The 25,229-nt window shown below is 35.3% G+C and overlaps 1 protein-coding gene across 1 annotated transcript in view; it reads right to left on the reverse strand.

Annotated features, from left to right (window-relative positions):
• The window catches only part of FSIP2 (fibrous sheath interacting protein 2), a 70,555-nt gene that overhangs the window by 10,500 nt on the left and 34,826 nt on the right, over positions 1-25,229 (reverse strand). Inside the window, exons 12-15 of the mRNA XM_045832134.1 lie at positions 24,704-24,740; positions 22,166-22,500; positions 13,470-22,051; positions 2,169-11,656 (exon numbers count right to left, since the gene is read on the reverse strand). Of these exons, the coding sequence (XP_045688090.1) occupies positions 2,169-11,656; positions 13,470-22,051; positions 22,166-22,500; positions 24,704-24,740 (18,442 nt within the window). The remainder of the gene's footprint in view (positions 1-2,168; positions 11,657-13,469; positions 22,052-22,165; positions 22,501-24,703; positions 24,741-25,229) is intronic.

Consider the following 25,229-nt stretch of genomic DNA (forward strand, 5'->3'; position numbering starts at 1 on the left):
CTCAAAAAAGATAATAAAACTTTGAGGAGAAGCCAACATGTGTCTGGGTTCTCTGATGTGATTTACTGCTTTTTTGTCTCTTGTCTTCCTCTATGCTGGAGATAGATAGTGTTGGCACCACACTGATACAAATCACATATTTTAACAGAGTGTGCTACAAGGGGTGGCCCTCTAAAAAAACCCAGAATTGATTTATTAAAAAATTGTATATTATTCTTGTATGTTTAAACTTCAGTCACCTTCAAAATACTCTCCATTTGATGCAGTACATCTATTGTGACATTTTTTCCACTGCTCAAAACATTTTTTGAACTCTTTGATTTTGTTGCCTTTCAGTGTTTTTGCTGTTTTTGTTTCATCTCTTCCATACTGGCAAAATGTTTCCCTTTGAAGACTTTTTTCATCCAAGGAAAATTTAAAAAAAATGTTGCTCAGGGCAAGATCAGGTGAATAGGGAGGGTGGGACACAGGAGTCATGCTGTTTTTGGTCAAAAACTACCCAGTACTCCACGCAGTGTGAGTAGGTGCATGGTAAATCACCCCTCATAAAATTGACAAACATGTTGAAAGAGTCTTCAAAAAAATTCACTGAAGCTGAATGCAGCCTCTGACAATACCAAGTGGTACACTGATACAGATGGGTTCCTAGAGTATTTGCCTAACAGGGAAACCTGTACTATAAGAGGCCCACCCTCCAGAAGATAATTCCATTTGGGAGGGGTCTCCCTTATATCTCTGCTTTAGTTTTAGGATGACTTTTCTTTCCCTTAAGAGGACAGGGTAACTATTTGATTAAAATATTTCCTTCCTGCTTTCTGGGGTCTATGAATGAATGAATGAATGAATGAATGAATGATAAAGAGCTGGTAAATAAGTGTAAAAGTTGTGACAGAAAATTTGTGACAGATTTAGAGTAGTCATTCTACAGACTGTTCATACAAATTTTACTCCTAAGAGATTATTTATATATAAATGAAGACTACCAAGTGATACGCTAATACAATGATGAGAACTCATATGGAATAGCAAATTTTTGAGCTGACAAGGACTGTTATCTAGTCCAAAAAGTTTAGGACAAAAAAGATGAAATTACTGTCTCAGTGTCTGGGTTTGAAAACATAAGGCACTCCTTAACATACTTGTATTTACCAACCCCGAGACTTAGTTCAGTAGGCTGCAAGGCAGTGCTAGAAAAAATTCACTTCAAGTTTATGCTCCAGGGAGAATGATTCTATAATTTTATTCTAGTTTTCCAGGCCACAGATTATAAACATAAACACACTTAGAACTCATATGAATAAACTCCTTTAGTACAAAGGGCTTTGATAAAACCCAAAAGGCATAGTGGATCAGTGTAATTCCATTGTCCAGATAATCCCTTTGTCCTTGGTGATACCATTTCCTTGTAACAAGGACATAATTTTAGCACTTTAAGGTCCTGAATGGTTTAATATATTTGGGGCTTAGGCAGAGTTAGGTCTATGGTAACAGGAAATGGGTTCATAAAAATGTCAGCGCTGGGCTGGTGGATCTAGAAGAAGGATAAAAGGGGAAAAAACTGGGTACTTTGTTGGAGTATAGAAGAAATTGAAAAAGGCTGATATAATTAAAGTGAAATAACCAGAAATGAGTATAACTTAAGAGTTTGTAATCTAATGTTCATTGATAAACGTTGTTAAAAGTAAAAAGAGTACTACTACTGTAGAACCTTAAGTTTGGTAAGTTAAAATTATTACATATAGTTTTTAAAACTTCAGGTATTCTAATATTCTAACTGACCCTTCTGAACACCTTTAGATATCCAAAACAAGAACTATAGGAACTATATGAGACTTTTTTTGTGACTCTTCAAATGAAGATTATAATCAGTCAGCTTGATTTTATTATTAAGGGTATGTCCATGTATTCTTATTCTATAACTTTTTAGAAAGCAAGTTTAAACCGATTGTCTTAGGAACACTAGCTTGAGACCTTTAAAGCAAGCCATGGATATGTCAAGTTCAATAAGTCATGTGACTATATGGATGAACCAGTACAACCAATCCTCCAATTGGGCTGGGCAATAACAAAAAAAAATTTCAGTCCAAAATACTTATTTGAGGAAGGGAATCACATAACTACCGTGTCTCACTCTTCACCTGTTTTTCTATGGTTGCTTTAGCACTCACCTCTAAGGGTTTCATATTCAGTCGTCCTGTGTTACTCAATGAAGGACGCCTTTCTTTCTTTATCTTTCTCATATTATATGTGTCTGATGAAGAGTAACTTCTCCCATCTATTGATGCTCTTCTCACTTCTGCTATGCTATGTCCAGTGTTTTTTAAACACTCCATCTGAAGTTTCTCAAGAGGTTGAGTTTTTATAGAAATTACTGCTAAGTGGTCTGCAATAATGCTTGGATCTATTTTGAGTGGTTTATTCCCAATATGTGGAACTATTTTAACTGGCATTTCCTCTCCAGTTGAACTTCGATTTAACTCTTCTCTCTCTTTGTCAGGGATCACTTTAAAGGCATGGTCTTCTGCCTTTTCAACAATTTTATTAATATCTAGATCTCTAAAGAGATCAACATTTGAATTCTTTGAGTCATCTGTATTTACTGGAAAGTTTGAAACTTCATTAATGATTAAACTAGCCACTTTTTTAGGGAAGACTTTGTTTTTATTTTTTATATCATAGTAAAGGTCTTTATGGCTTCCAGATTGAAGCAGCACATTACTATAAACAGAGTCAATAACCTTAGAAATAATTTCTACACTTTCTGTATTTAAAAACTGTTCTTCAGAATCAGCAGCAACAAGACTAATATTACTTTTGGAAATTTCAGCTGTCACTGATTTTGTCAGTTGAGATGCAATTTTATTTAACTCAGGCTTTGATAAGTGTTTTGCATATTTGCTTGAGGCACTTGGCAACCTTATTATTTTTGCCAAGAATAAGGCCAATGCTTCCTCCAAAAATGTGGCATCTAACGTAGAACACTTTCCAGATGAAGACTTTTCCTGGGACTTCAATTCATCAACAATTTTGACCACTTTTTCCATAATTTTGACAGCTTCCAGAATTGATTCTGAACTTGGTACTTCTTCTTTTACTTGAGTTTGAAATTCAGAATTGGAAATTTCCTTCACCACTAAAAATCCTATTATATCAGGGAGGACATTGCTCTTTCCCATTAAATCTTTGAATATAGAAGTATGTGAGCCATAGTGGTTTAAAACACTGGTATACACAGAATTAACTACTCTTTCAATAGTTGCATTGTCAGCTAAAGTAACAGTAGGCAATTCCTTGGCTGGTGGTACAAGTTTAATCTTACTTTTTGAGATAGATTCTTGTATTGAATTTAACACTTTTGAGACTATGTTTTGCATTTCAGTTGCTAGAGATTTGTTTCTTTCTTTATCCACTTTTGGAAACATGTAAAAAAGCTTTGATAAAAATTTTACAGCAATTTCTTCTATTACGTCATAAGGCAGTATATGAGCATGTGATGGCCGAGGCTGGGGAGCATCAGTAGTTTGCATAACATCTTTAAGAATATTTTCAACAATACTGTCAACTTCTGCACACTGATGTGGAGTTAGCTCTCCGGAAAAATAGTTCTGCAACTGATTACCAGCCACCTCTCGTAGAACTAAATCAACTATGGCTTCTGAAATGATTCTGCAGCCACTCCCTACACAATTTTGTATAATCTCTTGTGATCCAAACTGTGCCAAGAGATTATTATAAATAGAATGAACCACTAATTGAATAATTTCATCATCATTAGGATGTAAGGATTCCACATACTGAATAACCATATCTTCATCTTTGGAGATCTCTGTTGTGACTGTACTTAATAACTTCATTTGAAGGAAATCGAGTTCAGTGAGCCAGTTGCCCTCAGATGTATCCACTTTGGTTTTGGATACTATGCAGAAAATTTTAGATAAAAGAGCAGAAATCAGATTCTCTAAAAATTCATGAGTCAGCATGATGCTGTATGGTAATGATGTTTGACATTCTTTACTGGCTGTTTGAGCCACCTTTCGGACCTTCTTGACAACATCCTTAGAGTCCAGAGGCAAACATGCTGAAGCTGGAACCTCGTCACAAAACATCAAATTAAGTCGATGTTCAAAAATTTCATTTATCACTGCCCTAGTTAGTCTTCTCGCTAAGTTTTCCCCATTACTCTTTATATTCTTACAAATGGAGTCTTGAGATCTATATTCCTTCAAAATATTGCACACAGAGGAGTGGACAACTTTGTTAACCAATGTTTTGTCTATTGCTAGTGTTCTATCTAAGAAAGATATGTTATTTTTAGTCACTTTATGCATGTGTGGCATTTTATCCATAGTTATTTTCTTAATGTTAGATGCTGCTTCATCTGTAGTTGATTCTTTATGCTTGTGAGAAACTTTAGGAACTGATGATACTTTAGCTACAGGTGGAAAACACTGATTTTCCTCATTTGGCCTAAATACCTTAATTTGAGCCTCTGAAAACGCATTTAACAGTGAATCGATAAGCTTCATAGCTGTGTCATAGAGTTCAGCATGATTTTGGTCATCACACACATTTTGACCCTGATCATGTGTTTGTGTTTCTGGTGAGGTCGAAAAAATCAATTTGTTAACCATTTCGGTGATAACATCTTCTAAAAAATTAGCAGGAAAAATTCCAGGTTTATCTTCTGCTGGGTCTTGAGGACTGTCTGGTTTAGTAGAATCATTTTTGATCACCTTAACTTCCACTCTGTCTTTTTCTCTCTGTTTTTTCTCTCTTTCATGCTCTCTTTCTTTCTCTTTTTCTTTTTCATTCTCTTTGGCAGGGAGATTTTCATTAATTGAGGGGGATAAATCCTTTATTGAAGCATACTGTATAAAATCCTTGCTAATCTCTTGAATTACAGAAAATGTCTCACTTGAGGGACTTTGAAGATTTGAATAACCCACTGATTCTTGAGAACAACTGTCCTTAGAAAGTGATTCTAAGATATTATCATAAATATTTTCAGTGATATTTTGGACACATTCATAAGCTGAGCACTCTCTCTCATTTATATCTATCAGAAGTGGATTGTCTTTTCTCTCCTCAATGTTTGGCTCTCGGGTTACTGTTTTCCTAGTTGTTTCTGTTGTCCCTGCATTTCTTGCTTTGGGTGTCAAAAATAACTGGAAGGACTTCTCTTCTTTTTGAAATAACTTTTCTTTTGTTTTACCAATCTTCTTTTCATTGTTTTTTTCAATATCTGGTCTAAGTATTTCTTCCTTACATGCCATATCATCAGAGGCTCCTAGAATTTGTGTGGGTATCTCATTACCTTGCTTCTCTTTGTCTTTTGAAGCTAATTTTTGTTTCTTTTCAGTTTCATCATCTTTAAGTGTTACCCCAAAATCTGGCTTCTGAGTATCTTCACTTTTCACACTAGTATTTGGAGATGTAGCTTTTGTTACAGTCCCAGTACATTTTTTAATTGAAGTTGCCATTGTACTGTCGTTCTCTTCCTTTTCATTTGTCACACCTGCAACTGATCTTGAACACAGGTTAACAATGTTCTCTTTCACAGTTCTAGTTATAGAAGTGACTTTTGGATCTTGAATGTCGCCTTTTTTAATAGATGTCTCCTCAGTTTGGAAACTTTTCTTTATACTCATTACACTTCTATGTATTCCCAAAATGTCTAACAAGTTTCTCTGGTCTGAGGTTGGAGAAGTGCGCTTGTATGGTTGCTCTGAAAAAGTGAGTGGGTTTCCTTTTACACATCTATTCTGTGTGGGGCTTTTCTGTGATAGGTGTTGAACCCTTTGCATGATGTTTTCTGGATTTAGAAATGAAAAGAAGGTGGATGACCAGTCTCCTGAAAAAAGTGGTTGAATCTTGAAAGCAGAGATTGCCTTTTGGGCTAAACTAACAATCATTTCTATTCCACTGTTACTTTTATCATCCTTCTGAATTTCATTAGACTCATACTTTCCTATGAATTGATCGTACACAAAATTGGATATCTTATCAACTGTCTCTTTATCAATTGGTGGGAAAGCAAACATTTCTTCAGCATTTGGTAGAACTTTAATGTCATTTTTCCTAAATTCTCCTATCAGAGAGTTTGCAAATTTTATAGCCAAGCCCACAATGTCTGTCTCTGGCATTTCTTTTTTCTCAAAATCTTCAGTAATACTTGGAAGAGAAAGAAATTTGCCAACAAGGTCAACAATTAAATCTTCCAAAAATGTGGCTGAATATAGAGAAGTCTGTGCCTTTCCTTCACCAGGTTTGGTGAGTACAGAGACATGGTCATCATCACTGCGAGAGGATTCTTCACCGAGTAAAAATGGTTGCAGGTGATGATCCATGATTTCCTTCATAATGAAACCAGCTATTTTACTGAGGAATGAGCCTCCTTTTTTGTCTGCATCTTTTCTCACTTCAGCTTGAAATTCGGATTTTTTCAAGATATTATTACATATAGAGTCAACCAAATTCTCAATCACTTCTAACTGCACACTTTCTGCATTGTCTTCTGCTGTGGCAACACGGATTTCATGTTCAGAAATTTCTTGGATAATTTCATCAGTCAATTTTGAAGCTGCATCCTCAAACTTATAATCTGGTGAAACATCTTCCTCTTTTAGTTCGCTTTCAGTGTCAGCTGAAGGGAAGAAATGCCCTAGAAGCTTATAAATTATATCTTGCAAAAGAGAGCGAGGCAGCATAGTAACACATGATGGGAAGGTGTAGCTATCCTTCAAGATGACATTTAGCACTTTTCTGATGATATTATCAGCTTTAGGGGAAGTATAGGAAGTAGACACTAATTCTCCTGAAACTAACGATTGTACCTGATATTCATAAATTTCTTCTAGCAGCAAATGATATATTTTCCTTCCAAAACAAATAGTGTCACTTTGTATAGTGCTGTATACTTGAATCAGAGATTTATATTCATCTAATATTTTTTCATAAATTTGGTTGACTGTTTTTTGAACCATTTCTTTATATATCTCTGAAAAACATATATCATTATCAAGATAATCTGCAAGTAAAATCTCTGATGTGGTGAACTCCAGAACAATTGATTTTACTAATGTTGTAACAATGCCAGTAATTTTGAATTTTACTGTATCTGGGTTTTCAGCAACCAAGAAATTATGTGAGAATGCATAGAGGAGTTTACATAAAAGTTCAGAAATTACTTCCTCCAAAAAGACAGCTGAGTTCACTATGAAAGACAACTCTCTTTGTTTAGAATTAATCGCTTTTTGTTTATCACTTTGATCAAATGCAGCTGAAATGAAAGTTTTATCTCCAGATGAAAATGACTCAAGATGATGGTTAAATATTTCTTTTATTATAAAACTTGCTATTTTTGAAACAGGTATGTTACTTATATCTTTTTTATCTTTTGTAAGAGACTGGTAGACATTTGAATATGAAAGATCAGCATGGATGGAATCAACCATGGATTGAATATCTTTCTCTGAAATCATACTTTGTTTTTCATTGCCGTGTTTGACAATACATATTGCATGTTTTGAAATTATTGATATAATTTCATTTATCAGTTTTATAACTGTATCACTTAAATCTGATTGGGAAGTATCTGTGCATTCTGCACTGGAGGCCAATGGACCCACTTGAGATATAAGTTGAGTAACAATTTTTTCCAAATGAGTATGTGATAACTTAGTCGTATATATTGTTGATGCCTGTCTTTGGAATCTTGATTTAGTAATGTCACATTGAACTCTGTTTATCAAAACATTAACATTTAGTTTGGAGAGTGACTGAAAAGGAAGCTTTCCTATAATATTTGGATGAATTTGGAAATCAGAAATTTCAGCCAGAATGATGTTAGTTATCCTCACAGCCAATGTCTTTGCATCATTTAGAAAATCATTATTGGGCATTATTTTCATGTCATATTCTTGCAAAACTTTGCTGAATACCACATCAATAATATTTTTGACTACATCTCTCTCCACTGGAGGCAAACACAATTGTTCCTCTGCATTCTCTATAATGCTGACTTGGGCTTTTGAGAATTCCTCTGCTATCAAATATATGAGCTTTTCAGCTTTATCAAAAAGTTCATTTTCTGAGTCTCTTACTGATTTTGTTTGTACAATGCCTAACACCCTGTGGAATATTTTGTACAAAACTCCAGAGACCACATCTTCCAAAAAAGTTGAAGAATAAACACTAGCATAAAACCACTGCCTTGTCTCATTGTCAAGATACTTGTATGATGAGGAAGACAATGACCTTCTATCTAGAAATGGCTGGAGATGGTGTTGACAAATATACTTAATGATAAAACCTGCTATTCTATCAATGAGAGCATCGTCACTCCCTGAGATATTTTGCTCAACTGATTCTTGAGAGTCAGAGTTTTGTGAAATATTTTTGAATACTGAGTCAACAAGATGGTGAACATCATCTTCTGAATAAACAAACTTGGTTTCTTCTTCATCTTTTGAGAAGTGAATTTCATGTTGAGAAATTTTCATCCTAATATCATTGATTATATTTGAAGCAATTTCATTGAAATTCACTTTTGATCTGTCTTTTAGAGATTCTGTGTTCAGGACAATGTTAGGTACAGAAGGAAAGATTCTAGATAATAATACTCTGATCATGTCTTCTAAAAATTTGTAAGGCAGCAAAGTGTTATATGGAGATAAACTCTGATTTGGCTTGGTAGACTTATTGATATTACTAATAATATCCTGAACGATATTCTCAGCTGTGGAAATAGAACGGGAAGATGATGTCAAATCCCCAGAAAACAGTGGATGAAGAAGGCAATCTGAAATAGCTGCTACAATTAAATTGGTAATATTTTCCACAAAAATTTCACTTTCTTTATACTCTTCATCAAACTCTGGGTCTAGCCCATGCTGTTTTAAAACATTTCTATAAACTGAGGTGACAAGTTCATCTACAATGTCTGTATCTACAGAGGGGTAAGACTGCTCTTCATCATCACATAGAACAGGAGTTTTAGTTTTGTCAAGATGGCTGTTTACTGAGTTCACTATTTTCTGTGCAATGTTTTCCAGCTCAATTTCAGTGTTATCCTTCGGACTGAAAATCTTTGATAAAAGTTTGGCAACAATTTCCCTGATGAATATGTCAGGGTAAATACCTATGGGTGATGGCGTCTTGGGTTCATGTGACTCTATGACTTCACTGAGGACCTGTTTAACCATGTTTGATATTGCATCCAATGGAGTATTTGGATGAGGCAAACTTTCTTCACACAAAAATGGTTGAAGATGATTTTCAATAACCTCTTGGATAATAAAACTAGCTATTCGGTCAACCATAGTTGGGCTTCGGCTGATTATACTTTTCTGTATTGAAACAAGAGAGTCAGACATTTGCATGATATTACTGTAAACAGAATCCACCATGTTCTCGAGGTTTTTTCCTGTACATAGATGCTGATTATTATATATAGTGAACCAAATTTTATGTTTTGAAATGGCTGATATAACCTTATTTACTATACAGTTAGACAATTCATTAAAGTCTGAAGTTGTGAAATATTTTTTCCCCAAAGAGGTAGTCTTCCTGGATGGAGCAGTGAGTTGAGATAGAAGTCTTCTGATGACATCTTCTAAAAATGAGTGGGACAACCTTGTGCTATAGCATGTTGAACTGGATTTTGAAGTAAATTCTCTCAGGTTATTTTGTAGTTTCTGCAGTATTATTTCAGCTTTGAGAGGGTAATATGAATTAGGTGTGAGCTTTCCCATGATGCAAGGTGGGAGTTGGTAGTCCAAACTTTCTAATAATACACATTTAGTTATTTGTTCTGCTATTGAGGCATTGTCATGTGCCAGATTACCAGCACAGGTTACCTTTGATTTATATTTTTGTAAAACATCATCATAAACTGAGTCAACAATGCTGCTAACAGTTTCTTTATGGACTGGTGGAAAACATAGCCTTTCTTCAGCATTCCGTAAAACAGTGACATGTGCATTATTAAACTCATTCACTACATTGTTGACAAATAATGTATTTATCTCATTAAGCCAGGCTTCAGTAATGTTTTCATTTTTGCCCCACAATGAAGTAGAGAGATTAAAAAACAGTTCTGAAATTATTTCCTCTAAAAATGTGGCTGAATAAACTCCTGTATTTATATCTCCCAGATTTAGCTTATTGTGGATGGCTATTGTATCCATATCCTTTGTTCCCTGTCTTTTAAGAGGTGACACAGAAAAAGAATTTACTGAACACTTATTGCCAAATGGTGCTTGTATTATGGGGCTAACTGTACTGGTATTATTAGGGGATCCTGTCAAAGCACTACCATCATAATTCATAAATCCTAAAGAACCTGTACCTTGTCCTAATTCTGCTAATTCTGGCATTTTTGCTTTTATAAAACTAGACTGTATTTCTCTTGTTCTATATTTTAAATGCTTGTTTGCAGCAGGTGGACTCTGGGGGAGTTGCATACTGTGACATAGTTTGTCCATCAATGATTTAACCAAACTGTGGGAAATGATTGTGAGAATAGAGTCTGATGACAATAAATCTTGATCCATTTTTGCCAGATGTTCCAAAAGGTCTGACTTGTAATCTCCTTGAAAATGTTCATAGTCCATTGCTCGCTTACAATAATCAAATTTTTCATCTTCTACACTTTGAAATATTTTTAAAAGTTGACATTCTTCTGCTGGTATTTCATCAGTAAGAGAGCCATTATCAAGAAAGACAGAGCTTGTGCATTTTTCCAAAAGTGTTCTAATAAGTTTCTGACACACGACATTGAGAAGAAAAACTGAATTGGGAGTGAGCCCTAAGTTATTTCCAAGTATTCTATTACTTTGCTGATCGTTCAAGGATGAGAAAAATGTTCTTGCTTTTTTATCAAAATCCACAGTGTCATATGGGTGTTCATCTGGAGAAAATAAATCTAAAACAATATTGAAGACTTTATTGACTACTTCTTTGGATTCACGAGTTTCTAGGTTGTTAACTAGCCTGCCTAACTTATGTGCAAGGTAATTTAATTTATTTTTTTGAATGAGATAATCATTTTGCTGAGTAGATGATTCCCAATCTGTGCAACCCATCTGTGTTTTCATAGTATTTGTTTTGTTGCAAATTGGCACACTATTGCTTCTGAGCATGGAAAATGATTTATTTCTTCTATTGCTTTCAAAGTGATGAGTTATTCCTATTTTTTTTGACAGTACATGAATCACTCCTATTAAGAGATCCTGAAAGAGATTATCAAAGTCAGCAGCAACTATTCCTGGGCAATAAATGTACTTTGTTTTTAAAGAACACATTTGCTGTTCAATATTAGCTTCTATAATGTTACTATTAAAAAGAGTTTTAGTAATCATTTCAGAAATACTTAAAGCAAGTTCTCCAATAGATATTGACCGGCTTTCAAACACTTGAGAATAAATTAAAATAACCTTGTTAAACTCTACATTTTGGCTTTCCCATGCTCTCTCCTTTTCTCTACCATCTTTGGTGCTATCAGAAATGCTTAAAATTAAATGGCAAATGACAGACTCAGTGAGATGTTCACAAAATTGATAAAGTGAAGAATCGCTGTATATGGTTCTTAGAGGCTGTTTTGATTCATATTCTTTCCTTGATAGTGAAGAAACAATAGACATCTTCTCACTGGACACTTAAAAGAAGAAAACACAATTATTAGCATGTAGTAAGATAAATATGGAAAATTCAATATAGCAATAATTGTTTACATATAAGTCTCACCTTTGGAACAGCTCACTAAAGAAAAAGAAAAATCTAGTCAAGAAAAATTATTTTTTCTTCTAATAGTTATTTCCCATCTTGTGGAATCTTAATTTTAGCCAGAAAGTTGATAAAAAGAACCCTAGGGAATTGAAGTTTCTCAGTCAAATGCTGATATCCTCCTTGCTTAAATGGTTATGGACCCTAAGAAGTTGGAAACTCTGAGGTAGAAATATGATTTTCAATTTGAGTTTTATACCTAGCATATCTGCAGTGATCTCAGAGACCTCATGTAATTATATCAGAAATATTTTTAGTGAAAACATTTAATGTTATTCTATATATTACTTTTAGGAAACTGAGGAGGTGTGTTGCAATAATGACTTGGCTGAAATAAAAGTGTGCTAGCTCCAGAAATGTAAGAGATGGATGACTGTGTCAGTAGTACTTTAACCTCTAGATTACAGTTTTTTACAAAAATGGAAGGCCAAGCCAGCCAGACTCAGGACTCCCTTCTTTCTTCCATTCCACAGAGTATTTACTGCAAATCATGTACCTGGTTGGGATGGCCAACTTTTTTGAATTTTGGTAAGAGCAGCTCTTCTTTCTCAAAACTTCCTCAGAACTTAATAATCTGTTGTACCCCTGCATGTAGAGTCAGGTATGTCTTTGTGGAGATGGGAGGCTTTTAGCTGAGCTTTGACTGCTTGACAAGACTTGCCCACACTGACATGAAGGGAATGAGGAACAAAATGTTCCACATGAAGGAGGAACCTGAGTGAAACCATTTGAAGGCTCAGGACATGTCTGAGAATAGAGAATTATTTGCCAGAAGAACCAAATGTCAATAGGATGGAATCATGAATCCCCTTTTGTTAGTTTTGTTTTTGTTTTTGAAGTTCAATTAGCTATGTGAGGAGAAAATCTGTTTTTGAGCTTGTAGCTGGAGCCACACAACTGTCCATCTTCAAAAAAAATGCCAGTTTTAAGAATGAAAAATGACCTTTTCCTATAGGTGTCGGGACTGGTATTATATGCTCTTATTTGAATGTTGGGCAAGTGATTTATCTGGACGGGTAATGTAGCAACTCATTACTGGTAAATGGAATTATTGCTCCAGTTAAGGGCTATTCTAGTATTATTAGATTCAATTTTATGAAATTGCCAATAATCAACAGGTTTGGACATACAAAATGGCTCTTACATGTGGTTCAACCTAACATACACAGACAAGCATCCTTAGAAAAGGAGTGAAAATATCTTTGTAAAAAAATATCTTTGTATGTTTAGAGTACCACACCTAAAAGAAATTCAAGAATACTGTAATGTAAACAAGATCTTTAATACCGCTGTTCTTATAAACTGTGAATAATGGCAAAGGCTTCAACTGTACACCTTGAGAAGATGAAGCACTAACCCACAATCAATTAGCTGTGGCTTTGGTATAAAGAAGCCATGCATAAGAACTTTAAAAAGTTTTTGGAACTCATACCTTATGCTCAACACTGCTTTAATATAGTCCCATTATAGTCCCATTTTATCTCATATGCAATGAACTCTTTCAGGTCGAAATCATGCGTTAAACTTTTTTTTAAAGTATCCTGATGTATTAAGGAGTATTAAATACCTCAGCTCCTAGGCTGTTTTCAGAAAAATGGTAAATGTGACTTTTTAGAGAGGAGATCTTTAAATGTATCCATTTTTCTAAATTATGCCAATTTTAAAGTAAGTTATCTTTTGCTTACCTCTAGTTTTGAAATTCTGGAAATAGGTAACCACAGATGTGGTTACGTGTCTTGCTACCAAATTAATTTCATTTGGACCCAGTTCATGATCAGCAAAAGCAATGATGTTGAATTCCTTCAGGGTCTTTATCTTTGGGTGCTTAATATGTTCCCATTTTTGCAGTAAAGAAAAATCTCCCCTGCTCGCTTCAGAATTTTTGTTTTGTTCTTCAGGTATACAGCTGATCCTTTTATCCCACATCCCTAGCAAACTTTTCTTCTCATTCTTTTGTCCTCCAGGGTTTTGCTTTGATATGAAAAATGGTTTCATTGTTTCCATGCTTTCATTACTGGGTGGCTGACTTGGAAAACCATAGCTTGATAGCACAGTATTGACAATATTTTCTGCAGCTAAGCATATTTTGAGTGGTGAAACAGCTGTCTGAGTCTGGTTTGTTTCAACAATTGGTTTTTGGGCTTCATAATGAAACACTTTTGGATTTCCACCTTTTCCCATTTCTATGAATGACATGCCTTGCTTTAGTGATTCTTCTGTGGATTCATTCACTTTCTTAAACAGTTTTTGTAAGACGCTGCCTTCAGGAAGGGAGCTATTTCCTTTTGTGGGTTGATAAAATGGCCATTCCCTTGCACCGTAGTTTTGTACTTTGTTTCTAAAGCATGTTGCTGTATTTTCTGAATCGGGCCTTTCCATTGGCTCTGAGCTTTTAATTGGGTCTTCTGCAGAGCCTCTGACATACAAAGATAAATTTGATGATGCCTTATAGTTTTGTTTCATATCTTCCTCAGAATGAAACACCAAACCAGGCACACTGATTTGTGGAGGATTATTCACAAAACTAACTTGCTTTAACTTTGACATGGGAATTTTTATATTAGTTGCTAATTCAACCTGATTAACAATGTAGGTACTTTCCACTCTTGGGCACAAACCTTCCATTGGAAGATTTTTTATTAGAGACTCATTGAAATAAGTACACTGGTCTATCAGTGTGCCAATGATCTCACTTGCTACAATGTTCTCATTCAATACGCTAATTGATGATGGTTCTGTTTGGGTTACTTCTTTGTCTAGCTCATTCTTAATTATATCAAGCATGTCACTGATGATATTAACAGCATACGTAAGCAATTCTGAATGGAATGAATGAACACGTAGAAGAGTATTCTGTACATTCTCCTTGGAAATAACAGTACTTGACTTAGATTCATCAGAAAACTTTTTCAGTGGTTGTAATTTTGGCAACATCTTTTTGGTTAATTGTTTCTGTTGGACAGGAAAAAGGTTTTCTATAGGCATTTTCACTATTTCAGAAAACTCATATTTAGAGATATGTTTAAACTGCAAGTCTACAAATGACTCTAACATGTTTAAAACCCTTTCTACAATTTCTTGGACAACTTGCTTGCTGGAACCCAAAGAAGTTTGGTCTTTTGCATTCATGTTGTGGATGGGTTCACTGCAGAGGCTGCCCTTGGTAGGAAAACCACGCTTTCTATTTGCTACAGTTTCTTTACTCTCTCGGCTGGGCATCCGGGACAAAAAGCACAGCTGTAATTTTTCAAATAGCATTTCAACAATTTCCCGTCCAAACATATTAATTTGTGCTTTGGTATCCTCAGCTCTGGTAGAAGTTCTTTTAAAACAGTTATGGAACTTACTTTCACAATCCTTAAGATGTGGCAAATTTAAAAGTGAGAGAGAAGATTCTAGTTCTTTTGCTTTTCTTGAAATTACAGTCAAAACATTTTCAGCTATCATCAATAAGTTACATTTTTCACTTTCTATGTCATTTGATTCTGCTTGCCATTTGTCAAACATCTTTTTAAATATACCATCTTTAGGAAAAATCTGTTCTAGCTGTGAAGAAACATTTTCCAAGTAGAAACATGCTTGTGTTTTGGCACGAGACCCTGCACCTGCATTCTCCTGTGATTGTCTGAGGTCATCCAGATGTGAGAGTTTGATTGGATGAGCCAAACTCTGGTTATTTGTAGCATATAATTCTTGCAAAACTGTTTTAACTATTTCATTTGCTGCCATAATTTCATCAAATGGTAGAGCTTTCACATTTACCATGGCTCTAGTGTGCCTCACCTTTTCCAATTCTTTCACAGTTGTTTCCAGGATATTACTAATTATATGCTTGGCATATGTTTTGAGTTCTGATGTAGGCAGTTTCATTTCTAGTAAGCTTTTGACATCCCTTGCTGTTAGGCTATGTGACTTCCCGATGGCAGTCTTGGGCTGGCTGTCTTTCGGAGTTTTCTCTCCAGGTGCTAACTTGGTCTTGCTTTTGGCCTTAACACTGCTAGTTCCTAGGGATGGTTTTGTTTTAAATTTAGGTAAAGAGGTAACTTTTGATTTTGCTTTCAGATTTGTCTTAAACCCTGGCTGAAGGCTGCCCTTAGGGCCCACTTTAAAACTATGTAGACTAGGAGGTTGCAACTCATCCAAACCACCTTCAGGATATGAAGCATCTTGTAGATGAAATGAAGCAAAATTAGTAATCTTACTGATAACCATTTGGACCAAATCTTTCCCCACTTGCAATGGTGAATATTGTAGAAAACTGTTTTCTAATAGAGAGACATTTTCATTGCCTGTATAAGGATAAACCTGCTGTGTCATGTATCTAGTGGAATCACTCCCTTTTCCTGCTTGTTTAGTTTCTGTGGCACATAACGGTTTCTTGGGTAAAGTATCATTGTTATCAGATGCTTCTTCTTTTTTATTACTTTCATATAGAGATGATACAACTACAGAGTACATTTCCCCTAAAACAATTTCTATTATGTCATTGGCTACACTATTAATATGTGGTTGAGAAAAGTTTTTTTGTGTTATGACTGATGTTCTAATTTTAGAATTAGATGCCAAGGGGGTCTCATTAAAAGGAGGCAAATGGCCTTTGATTTCCAGTATTTGTTGGTACACTTTATTTAAAACTTCTTTCACTGCACTGAGCAAGGCAGTTTTCTCCTTTTGTTTTGATTTTTCATTTCTCATAAATATTTCTTCCAAAACAATTCTCTGGCTCTCCTTTTCCATTGTCATTTGGTTTTGTTCTAATGGATACCATGAAAACAGGGATAATTTGGTGTTTTCTTCCTGCTCTCTTTGTTCCAACAATATTTCATTTGATAAAGTTAATTGTGAAAATAAATTGTCTTTTGAGTAAAAACCAATTTCCCTTGCAGATCTCTTATCATTTAAAATCTTTAAGATACTGTTGACAATGTCACTCACAATGATGTTTTCTTGGAATGAAGTATCATTTGGATGTGGGTATGCCTTCTGGATTTCCAGGTCTAAGTCATTTTTAATAAGCTTCAAAACAATGCTGGCAATAGTGTCAGCATATTCCTTAAGACTAGCTTGTGAGAGAGGAATTGTGGCCCCGAGTTTTGCTCTGTAACTGGCAAGAGTGGAATCTGGGAGCTCTTGGCTGAGGATAGTTTCAGTGGGTATTTTCAGGACATTCATGTTTGATTCAATTTGGCTTGATTCATAAAAAATGCTGTCATCTAGTTTATAATTTTCCAGTTCCCGGCTAACAAGTGACTTTTCTTTAGGCTGGAAAGCAAGAGTTATTAATGAATCTATTCTTTTTGTGGCAAAAGATTCTAACTGCTTAAAAATAGTTTTAGTAATGAAGTTAGCATTCTCCTCACATGGGTCAGGAGCAGATTTCTTGCTGTCTTCCTTCTGTACTACAGTTATCTGACTATCCACAGTGTAAACTGATTTCAGATTTCTTGAAGATGAAAAGCGCTCTGTTTTTCTTTCACTTTTTGACCCCATAAGAGGACATGGTTGACACTCTGCTTGTGGAAACACGTTACGAAAGGTAAGGGGCAATCTTGCAGAAGCAGGATCCTCTGCTTTTATGCCAAGCATGACAGCAGAACTGAGATTATGAAGAACAATATCCACAACATCACTGGATATCAAAATGACATCTGATTTAGGAACTGAAAGTTTTGGAATAATCTTCTTTACTCCCTCCAAGTACATTTCAGAATTTGCTTCAGAGTGTTTACTAGTTATGCTGCATTTCAGAGTGGGCAAAGCAAATGAGAGATTATTTTGATACAGTGTTTTTTCATAAATATCACATAAGATACATTCAATGGTATCTTGTATTTGAAACTGAAGTACATTTCGATATTCAGTCTTATTAAACATCTTTTCAATGATACCTTCTTGCTGATCTGAATTAAGCTCTTTGTCAGAATTGTTTTTGCCACAATTACTTTTAGATGATACAATATCTAGCACCGTATTGACAATTTGACTTGCAATACCTTCAGGAACCATAATGTTGTGAGTTAATAAGGGACTTTCCTTTTCTCTGTCTAACTCATGTTTGATTCCTTGTAAAATTTTTCTGGCCACTTCTGTTGCATGTGTATTTAATTTATTTAAAGAGAGTTGGCATGAACTGGTCTTTTCTGACATAATATGATCCACTGTGCAGCAGGAAAACTGATAATCAGAGTATGAATCTTTGGCTGATAATACTTGGCTCAATGTCCTGTTCTCCTGCTGAATAGGTAAAGCCAATGGAACTGTGCAGTTGATCTGGGGACAAAAGAGAGATTTTACTTTGGAAGTAGCAAAAGTTTCTAGATTTGTTAATATTGCCCGAACAATATCTTCAGCTAAATTTACTGTAACCTGTTTGTCGGCATTGATACTGGACTGAACAGCACATGGACTCTTGTTCAGCACAGTGATAGAGGATTTTTGTCCATAGGTGTGTTCATGAAAAGAAACATTTGCTGAAAAGGTGATGGTTTTATACTTATTTTCACTTGCATTTCTCTGTGTCATGGCAACTGAATAAAGTTTATGAAACACAGTTCTAACAATATCATCTACTACTATGATTACATCTGCTTCAGACACTAAAGGATCCATCATTTTATCTGTAAATGGAACAGATGCTTGAGCAATTGGCTCATCAACATTGTGAGGGACACCACTTAAATGGGAGTGGGAGAGAGAAAGCACATTTAATTGACTGGCCAAAACACCTTGAAAAATTTCATTCAAAATGTTTCTAATAATGGGAATGAGTGGAGATTTCTGTGGTTCTTTCAGCTTCACTTCAATTTTGTTTAAGGATCTTTCTAGAATCCATTGTTTAAAATAATCTGATTTAGTTTCTTCTCTTAGTGATGTTCTCTCTCCAGGGAATTCTTTCTCTGTCTGTGCAGTGTCTTCTAGAAATGAATCTGATTCAGCTCCTCCCGGAAGAAAGTTTCCATAAGTTGGTTTGTATCTAAATTTTTCTATGTCTTTCTCTTCAGGTTCAGTTTCATTTAACACATCTGAGGATACTGCATCTAAAATTAAATTGACTATGTTCTTGAGAACTTGTTTCTCAGGTGGTGAGGTTTTTACACTTGTCCTCAAATCTAATGGATTAATATTTAATTCTGTTTGAATAGCTTTCAAAATAGTACTTGATATCTTCTTTGCATGCATGTATAATGTAGACTGCAACAGCTCTTTATGTGTGTCTGTGAAAACACTGGGACTTTCACATTTTAAGTCTATCTTAGTGCTTTTTTTATTTTCAGTGCTAGTAGAATCCAGAGTTTCTAAATTTCCATTGGCAAATCCTTCCAGTTTAGCAAAAACTGTATTAAGAATGTCGGAAGCCATAGCTTTCAGTTCATTTAGCTGTGTTTCTTTTGTGCTTCCTGTTTTGGAAGACGCAGGAGTCGTAATTTTTGCCTGTTTTTTAGTCTTCTTTTTATTATTCTCCTGAACCATCCTGGAAACTATGCTGGCGATTATGTCAGTGCATTTGGTTATTTCCTCAATAATTGAATCAAATGACAGGCTATCAATATCAAGAGACTCTGTGACAACTTTAATTCCAGAACTTGCAAAATTAGTATCCATGTTGACACTGCATAATTTTGCAAGGATATAGTCCAAAATTGTTTTGGAAATGAGCTGAATACTAGACTGCAATTTAGTAGCTATTTGCTGACCCATTTTCTCTCCGTGCTGGCCATCAGGATGTGCTCCTATGAGCTTACACAACATTTCATATAGTGCTTCCCCAATACTATCTAACACTTGCAATCTAACACTTGCATTCTCTTTGGGATCTTTTCCACTAAAGTCACTATGGAGAGCACATGGAGTAGCTAAATATTGGCGAAAAGATTTTTTATTGTGCCTACTAGGCAAAGTGTTTTGATTTTCAACCTTGTCAGGTCCATATGAAGTTGAAGGGCTTGACTTATCTGAAGGGAGTGAAGTGCCGCTTTGATTTGAATGTTCACTTGATGATAACATTTCACAAATACAAGTTAATAATGGAGATGCCATAATGTCATCACTGAAACTTGAGACAAGGGATTCTAAGTTATCAGTGTCAGCACAAAATTCTTTACTCGTAAGGGATTTGGTGTGGTCTGCATCCCGAAGATTCAGGTTTTTCTTATTGAGGTCCAATTCATTCTGGATAGCATGCAAAACAATGTTTACTACCTTAGTTGTGTAAGCACTAAGTTGAGAGTGTAGTGAAGATTGCTCTGCAAGTGAAGGTTTGAAGCCCATTTGCAATTTTGGATAAACGAGTGACTTCAGCTTTTTAAATACTGCATTAATGATGTTATCAGTAGTGTCTTCTATAGGTTTAAGTTCATTTTCTTCAGACTTTAACAAGGAAGGTTTTGCAGGATCTAAGTTGAGTGAAGATAAATATTTCATTTTATTTTCACTGTCAAACCATATTTTTAATGGTTTTTCACTTAATGCTTCTTTCATCATACTGGGAGTATCAGAACTATTGGGAGAAGTTTGATGAACCGATGCTGAAATGGAACTTTTGGCGCTATTAGGGATGCAGCTTGATGCCTTGTGAAGTATATTTAACACAGCATCTGTTATTTCTTGAGCTGCTTTATTAATTTCTGACACAGAGAATATCTGGTCTGTCCATTCTTGAAGTGACAGCCCTTGAGGTTTTTCTGAAACAAGAACTGAAGCTTCTTTGCCAGTTTTAATGTCTAAGTGACCAGGAGAGACAGAAGATAAATCCTTGACCATTTCTGCTAAAATACTTTTGAGTACATTTTGTGAAGCCTTTTGTATTTGATCCTTTTGATCTTGGCTAAAAATTAAAATGTCTTCATTCAAACAGGGTCTTTTCTCTATAATTTCTTTATTATTAAAACATGGTAACTCAGTCTTTAATCCCCCCTCACAAAATGCAACTTTGCTTTTTAGAGAAGCAGGCTTTGTAGGTGTTTTTCTTTTTCTTTTGTGTTCAAAACAGGTGTTTCCTTTTGTAAACCAATATTCAGAATTCTGTTCTTGTGACACTGCTTCTTCATCTTTAATAGATGAATCAAGCACATTTTTCACAATTTTGTCTATTTCTTCACTGTCATCTTCAGAATAAAGAACCATGCCAGGAACATTAATAGGTGGAAATTGTTTTCTAGACCTAGGGTCATTAGATAACCTAGTGCCAGTTAGTCTGTATTTTTCTTCAGTGTCAGAAAGACTTCTCAGTCTAGAGCGTCTACTTTTTTGAACATCTGCATTTACTGGCTTCTGATGTAGCTGAGTGAAAATATCATCGAGTAGCTGGAGGAATACTACTGTTTCTTCAGATGCAATAAGTCTCTCATTTTTAAGTTCAGTTTGTACATATCCTAGTATAGTGCTGATTGCTTCTTCTATATAGCCAACCAAAGAGGACTGGGAAATAATATTTGATATTAAATTTTGTATTTCTTCTTTAACAATTAAATTAGCTGCATCAGGTTCAGGACTACATTTATTTTTGTCAGTTTTTTTAAGGACCATATGTGTTGGGTCTATCATATGCTGCTGATAGAAAAGTTTTGTTGCATCTTTGAGATGAGGAAGTTCATCTTGCTTACAAGTTGCAAGAGTCATCAGCTTTTCTAGAATGGCATGCACCATATCCTCTGCAATATCACACATGGGTTCTGTAGTATAAGGCAGTGATGCTTTTAAAGGTGTTCCACTTGATGGAGTGAGATATTCTTCACTGGGTGGTAAGCTTGGATTTATGTCGGGTGACAACTCTTCTTGTGTAAACATCTCAACACATTTTTTCTCAACTGCAACCTGTAGCTTTTCAAGCATATTGTCCACGATCTCTGAAGCTATTGAGCTGATATCAACGTTGGACATCAAGTCTCTTTTTTCAGGCTCACTTTGATCAACAAAAACTTCAGCGGTAACAGAAGAAATAGAGGGAATGGCCTGGGTTAGATCAGACATTATTTCTTGAAAGATGCTTTCTAAAATCAATTCAGTTTCCCCCTTTAAGTGACACTTAAAGTTAACAAAAATCTTCTTTAGATTCTTTAGTTCAGCTTTTGCTTTTTGATCAGCTAAGCGTGGACTCTCTAAGCCATCTGTTTCAGTGGTAGCATCCTTAGATTTGCTTGTGCCTTTTCCAAATGATGCTAAAAGGTAACTATCAGATTTACAACTTCTGAGTTTAGGGCGTGCATATATCTTGCTGGTATTATGACATTTGAGTTCAGAAGTTATAGATTGTCTTTTCATGTGATATGTTTTTCCAAGGACTGTTCTTTCCACATGGGCAGAAGGTGATCCTGTTGTGTGATATGTTTTTTCAACAACTGTTCTTTCTATGTGGGCAGAAGGTGGTCCTGCCATGTGATATGTTTTTTCAACAACTGTTTTCTCCACATGGGCAGAAGGTGGTTTTAAATGTGCAGGTGGTTGCCTTACTGAGATGTCAACTGCAAAGGTATGGGGCTCTTCCTGAAATGTTTTAGTTGTTGTAGATGTATAGCTTCCATATGTAAACTCTTCACTACATGTGCTACAGAAACTTGAACTATCTGAAGAAAGGACTGACTCTTCAGATACTGAGTATGCATTATATTGCAGCCTTTCTTCATACTTTGTGATGGCTGGGTATAATATACTGGTCACTGTAGCCACAACCCAGGTCATTATGTTCTGAATTGTACTATTCAATTCTGCAGAAGTCACCTAGAAAGGAGGCAAGCAAGAATGAAAACAAAATCATGCAAGAACTTACTCTTCTGGGATAGAGGGTAACATATTTTTTTATATCCAGCAATGTTTAACTGGATACCATCATGGTGATAAAATGAATGTGTGTAGAATCTATTTAGAATTTCAGATTAACTTCAAATTTGTTTATTCTGTATACCATAGAATATTTTCACATACATTCCCATTTGATTCACATTCCCTCAGAACTTTTTACCCCCAAAATTTATTGTTGGGATATATAACTTTTTGATTAAAAAAATTATCACCAAATTGTCATCTAGAATTATAACATGAAAGTTATGGTAGCAAGAAGAAACATAATATCTATGACCCAGATAATTTCTAAAAATACAGCAGATTATTTCTAACAAAGTTTTTCTCAAAACAGATGTAGTAAAAACATGTGGGTGCCTTTAGAAGCGTCTGTGTAGCTCCCCATGTCCTGATGCAGGGATGTGCCTATGATCTGTATATATGGAGATGACTATAGGCAATTGTTAAGAATGATTTAATAGGAAACAAAAGATTAACGTCTTGTGGAGATTGAACGCTTTTGTATCCATCAAAAGAATATCAGTACAGTTATCTTGGCTAGGAAGGCCCAGGAAAGGTAATGCGATGAAGGAATCACTGGTTTAGATAAAAAATAAAGGCCGATCTAGAACTGGATCTTTGAGACAGGAGGGCTGAACAGGGGTAGGGAAGTGGAGAGTTTCTCATTTTGAGCCAAAAATAAAAAACAGGGACCATCTTTGGATGACCATTTCTTTAGATGTCAATGTTATTGTCACAAATAAAACTGGACCAAGAGTAGAAACCAAATGCATCTATACAATTCTATATCCCTCTACTTACTGAAAATCTACTTTGGGCTTGCAAAAATCCTATTGCCTGTAATAAGCTAGTGGGCTGTTTTTAAATTGTTACTACTTTTAAGACATGAAGGCTGTAAACAGTGACTGGCAGGAAAGTGTGCCAAGCTAGTATGTAGGCAGTAAGGTAAACAATAGTTCACGTCCCCAGTATTGCCTTAAGTTAGCATGGGGTTATTTATGTAGCATCCAAAGAAACATTATCGCCCATGTAGCATACTCTCTCCTGATGCATTTGCGAGTGTTCGGGGTACTCCAGGGAAAGCCATTTCTACCTGCTCTGATTACCTAATCTCCTAATGATATTTTTTTCACTTACTGTACAATTGTACAACATATTTTGGGTGATAGCATATGTTGTATAATACTTGTCTCACATAGTCACATCCTAAAACAAATACATTAATGAGAAAAAATAAATTTTAAAAGAGAAAGTAATTGCTCTAATTTACTACCACACATATAAACTAAGACATCCAATATGTATTATTTTTCTTATAATCAGAGGTAATAAACAATTGACCTACTGTGTTTTTCTTAGGTTAAGTGAGAGGAAGTGTTTCCTCTCCAACCTTGCTATATAAAAAAGATATTCCTAAAGTTTTCCATATAGTGAAATATGATAAATAGAATCTAGTTTTCAATTGTATTCCATCATAATAGTACACTGAGAAATATGCCCTTGAATCAAAGCTTTCATATTTACTGTGCATTCAATGAATTGAGAAGGTGCCCATGTGAAAAAGTACATAAGAATATGTGCTGCCCTCTCACCCTTTTCTCTTTTCTGGATGGTCTGACCAGATTCAGAGTTGTGACTTGAAAATATACCCTCCCTATCTGTCTGTTCCAAGTCTCAGTTCATAGGTGACTAGGAACCTTTTTATGTGAACTTCTTTGGTGACCAGCTCCCTTCCTATGACAATGGCTGACAGACCCAGGCATCCCAGCTCACCAGCCATATCTGCAAAACCATGCCATTCAATATCTTCTCATGACAGAATGGTTTTGTGGGATCTGAGGCTGTTCTTACAATAACTGGGCCCATCAATGCCCCTTGCCCCTTCTGTTCCCATGAGATCCCTTCTTGCAAGGCCACCATTATCTCTTGATAAGAACTTTACACCACTATAAAATCTAATAATTAACCAAAAGTAAAGATTAAAAGGGGGGAGAGGGCAAAGAGAGAGAGAGACTAATAACAATAGATGATAACTCATTATTTGATTCACATTTTTTTCTATTATGACACATTAGAAAGTATCATCAGTAGCTGTTTTATCAATGGATTTTGTGATACATACTTTGTTTTGCAAGCAATTTTGTAGGAGGTTCTGTTGTCTGTAAAAAAAAGGTAATCAATTATTACCTTTCATTACCAATTATTACCAATTTATTACCAATTATTACCAATTATTACCTCACTTATTAGGGTAAAAAATTTATGAAACTTGGTAAAAAATTTCTAATCACTGAATCAGTTTCTTCTCTTTATAGCTGAGACTCTTTCTACAGAAACTTAAAAGGAAGCATAAACTTTTTGTTCAGTCCCCTCAGATCCACTCAGTTCTCCTCATTCTTCAATACTGAACCACACACTTTATTACCCAGAGAAGTAATAACATATATATACCACATAAATATACATCTATCTGAAAAGTCTACTTCAGAACAACCTTATTTATAGCTGCTTTATGGGTCTCTGAGGAAGGACATAGAATTGGAGGGAGAAGGTGGGCAAGTCCTTTCTGTCTTCTAGACATGAGGTGGCAAAGCATCTGCCCAGAGTTTTCTGATAATCCTTTACTACCTCAGATTCCACGGCCCCAT

The sequence above is a fragment of the Phyllostomus hastatus genome, unplaced genomic scaffold, assembly GCF_019186645.2.
Source record: "Phyllostomus hastatus isolate PE091 unplaced genomic scaffold, TTU_PhHast_1.1 phas_contig_1, whole genome shotgun sequence".
NCBI classification, from domain to species: Eukaryota; Metazoa; Chordata; class Mammalia; order Chiroptera; family Phyllostomidae; genus Phyllostomus; species Phyllostomus hastatus.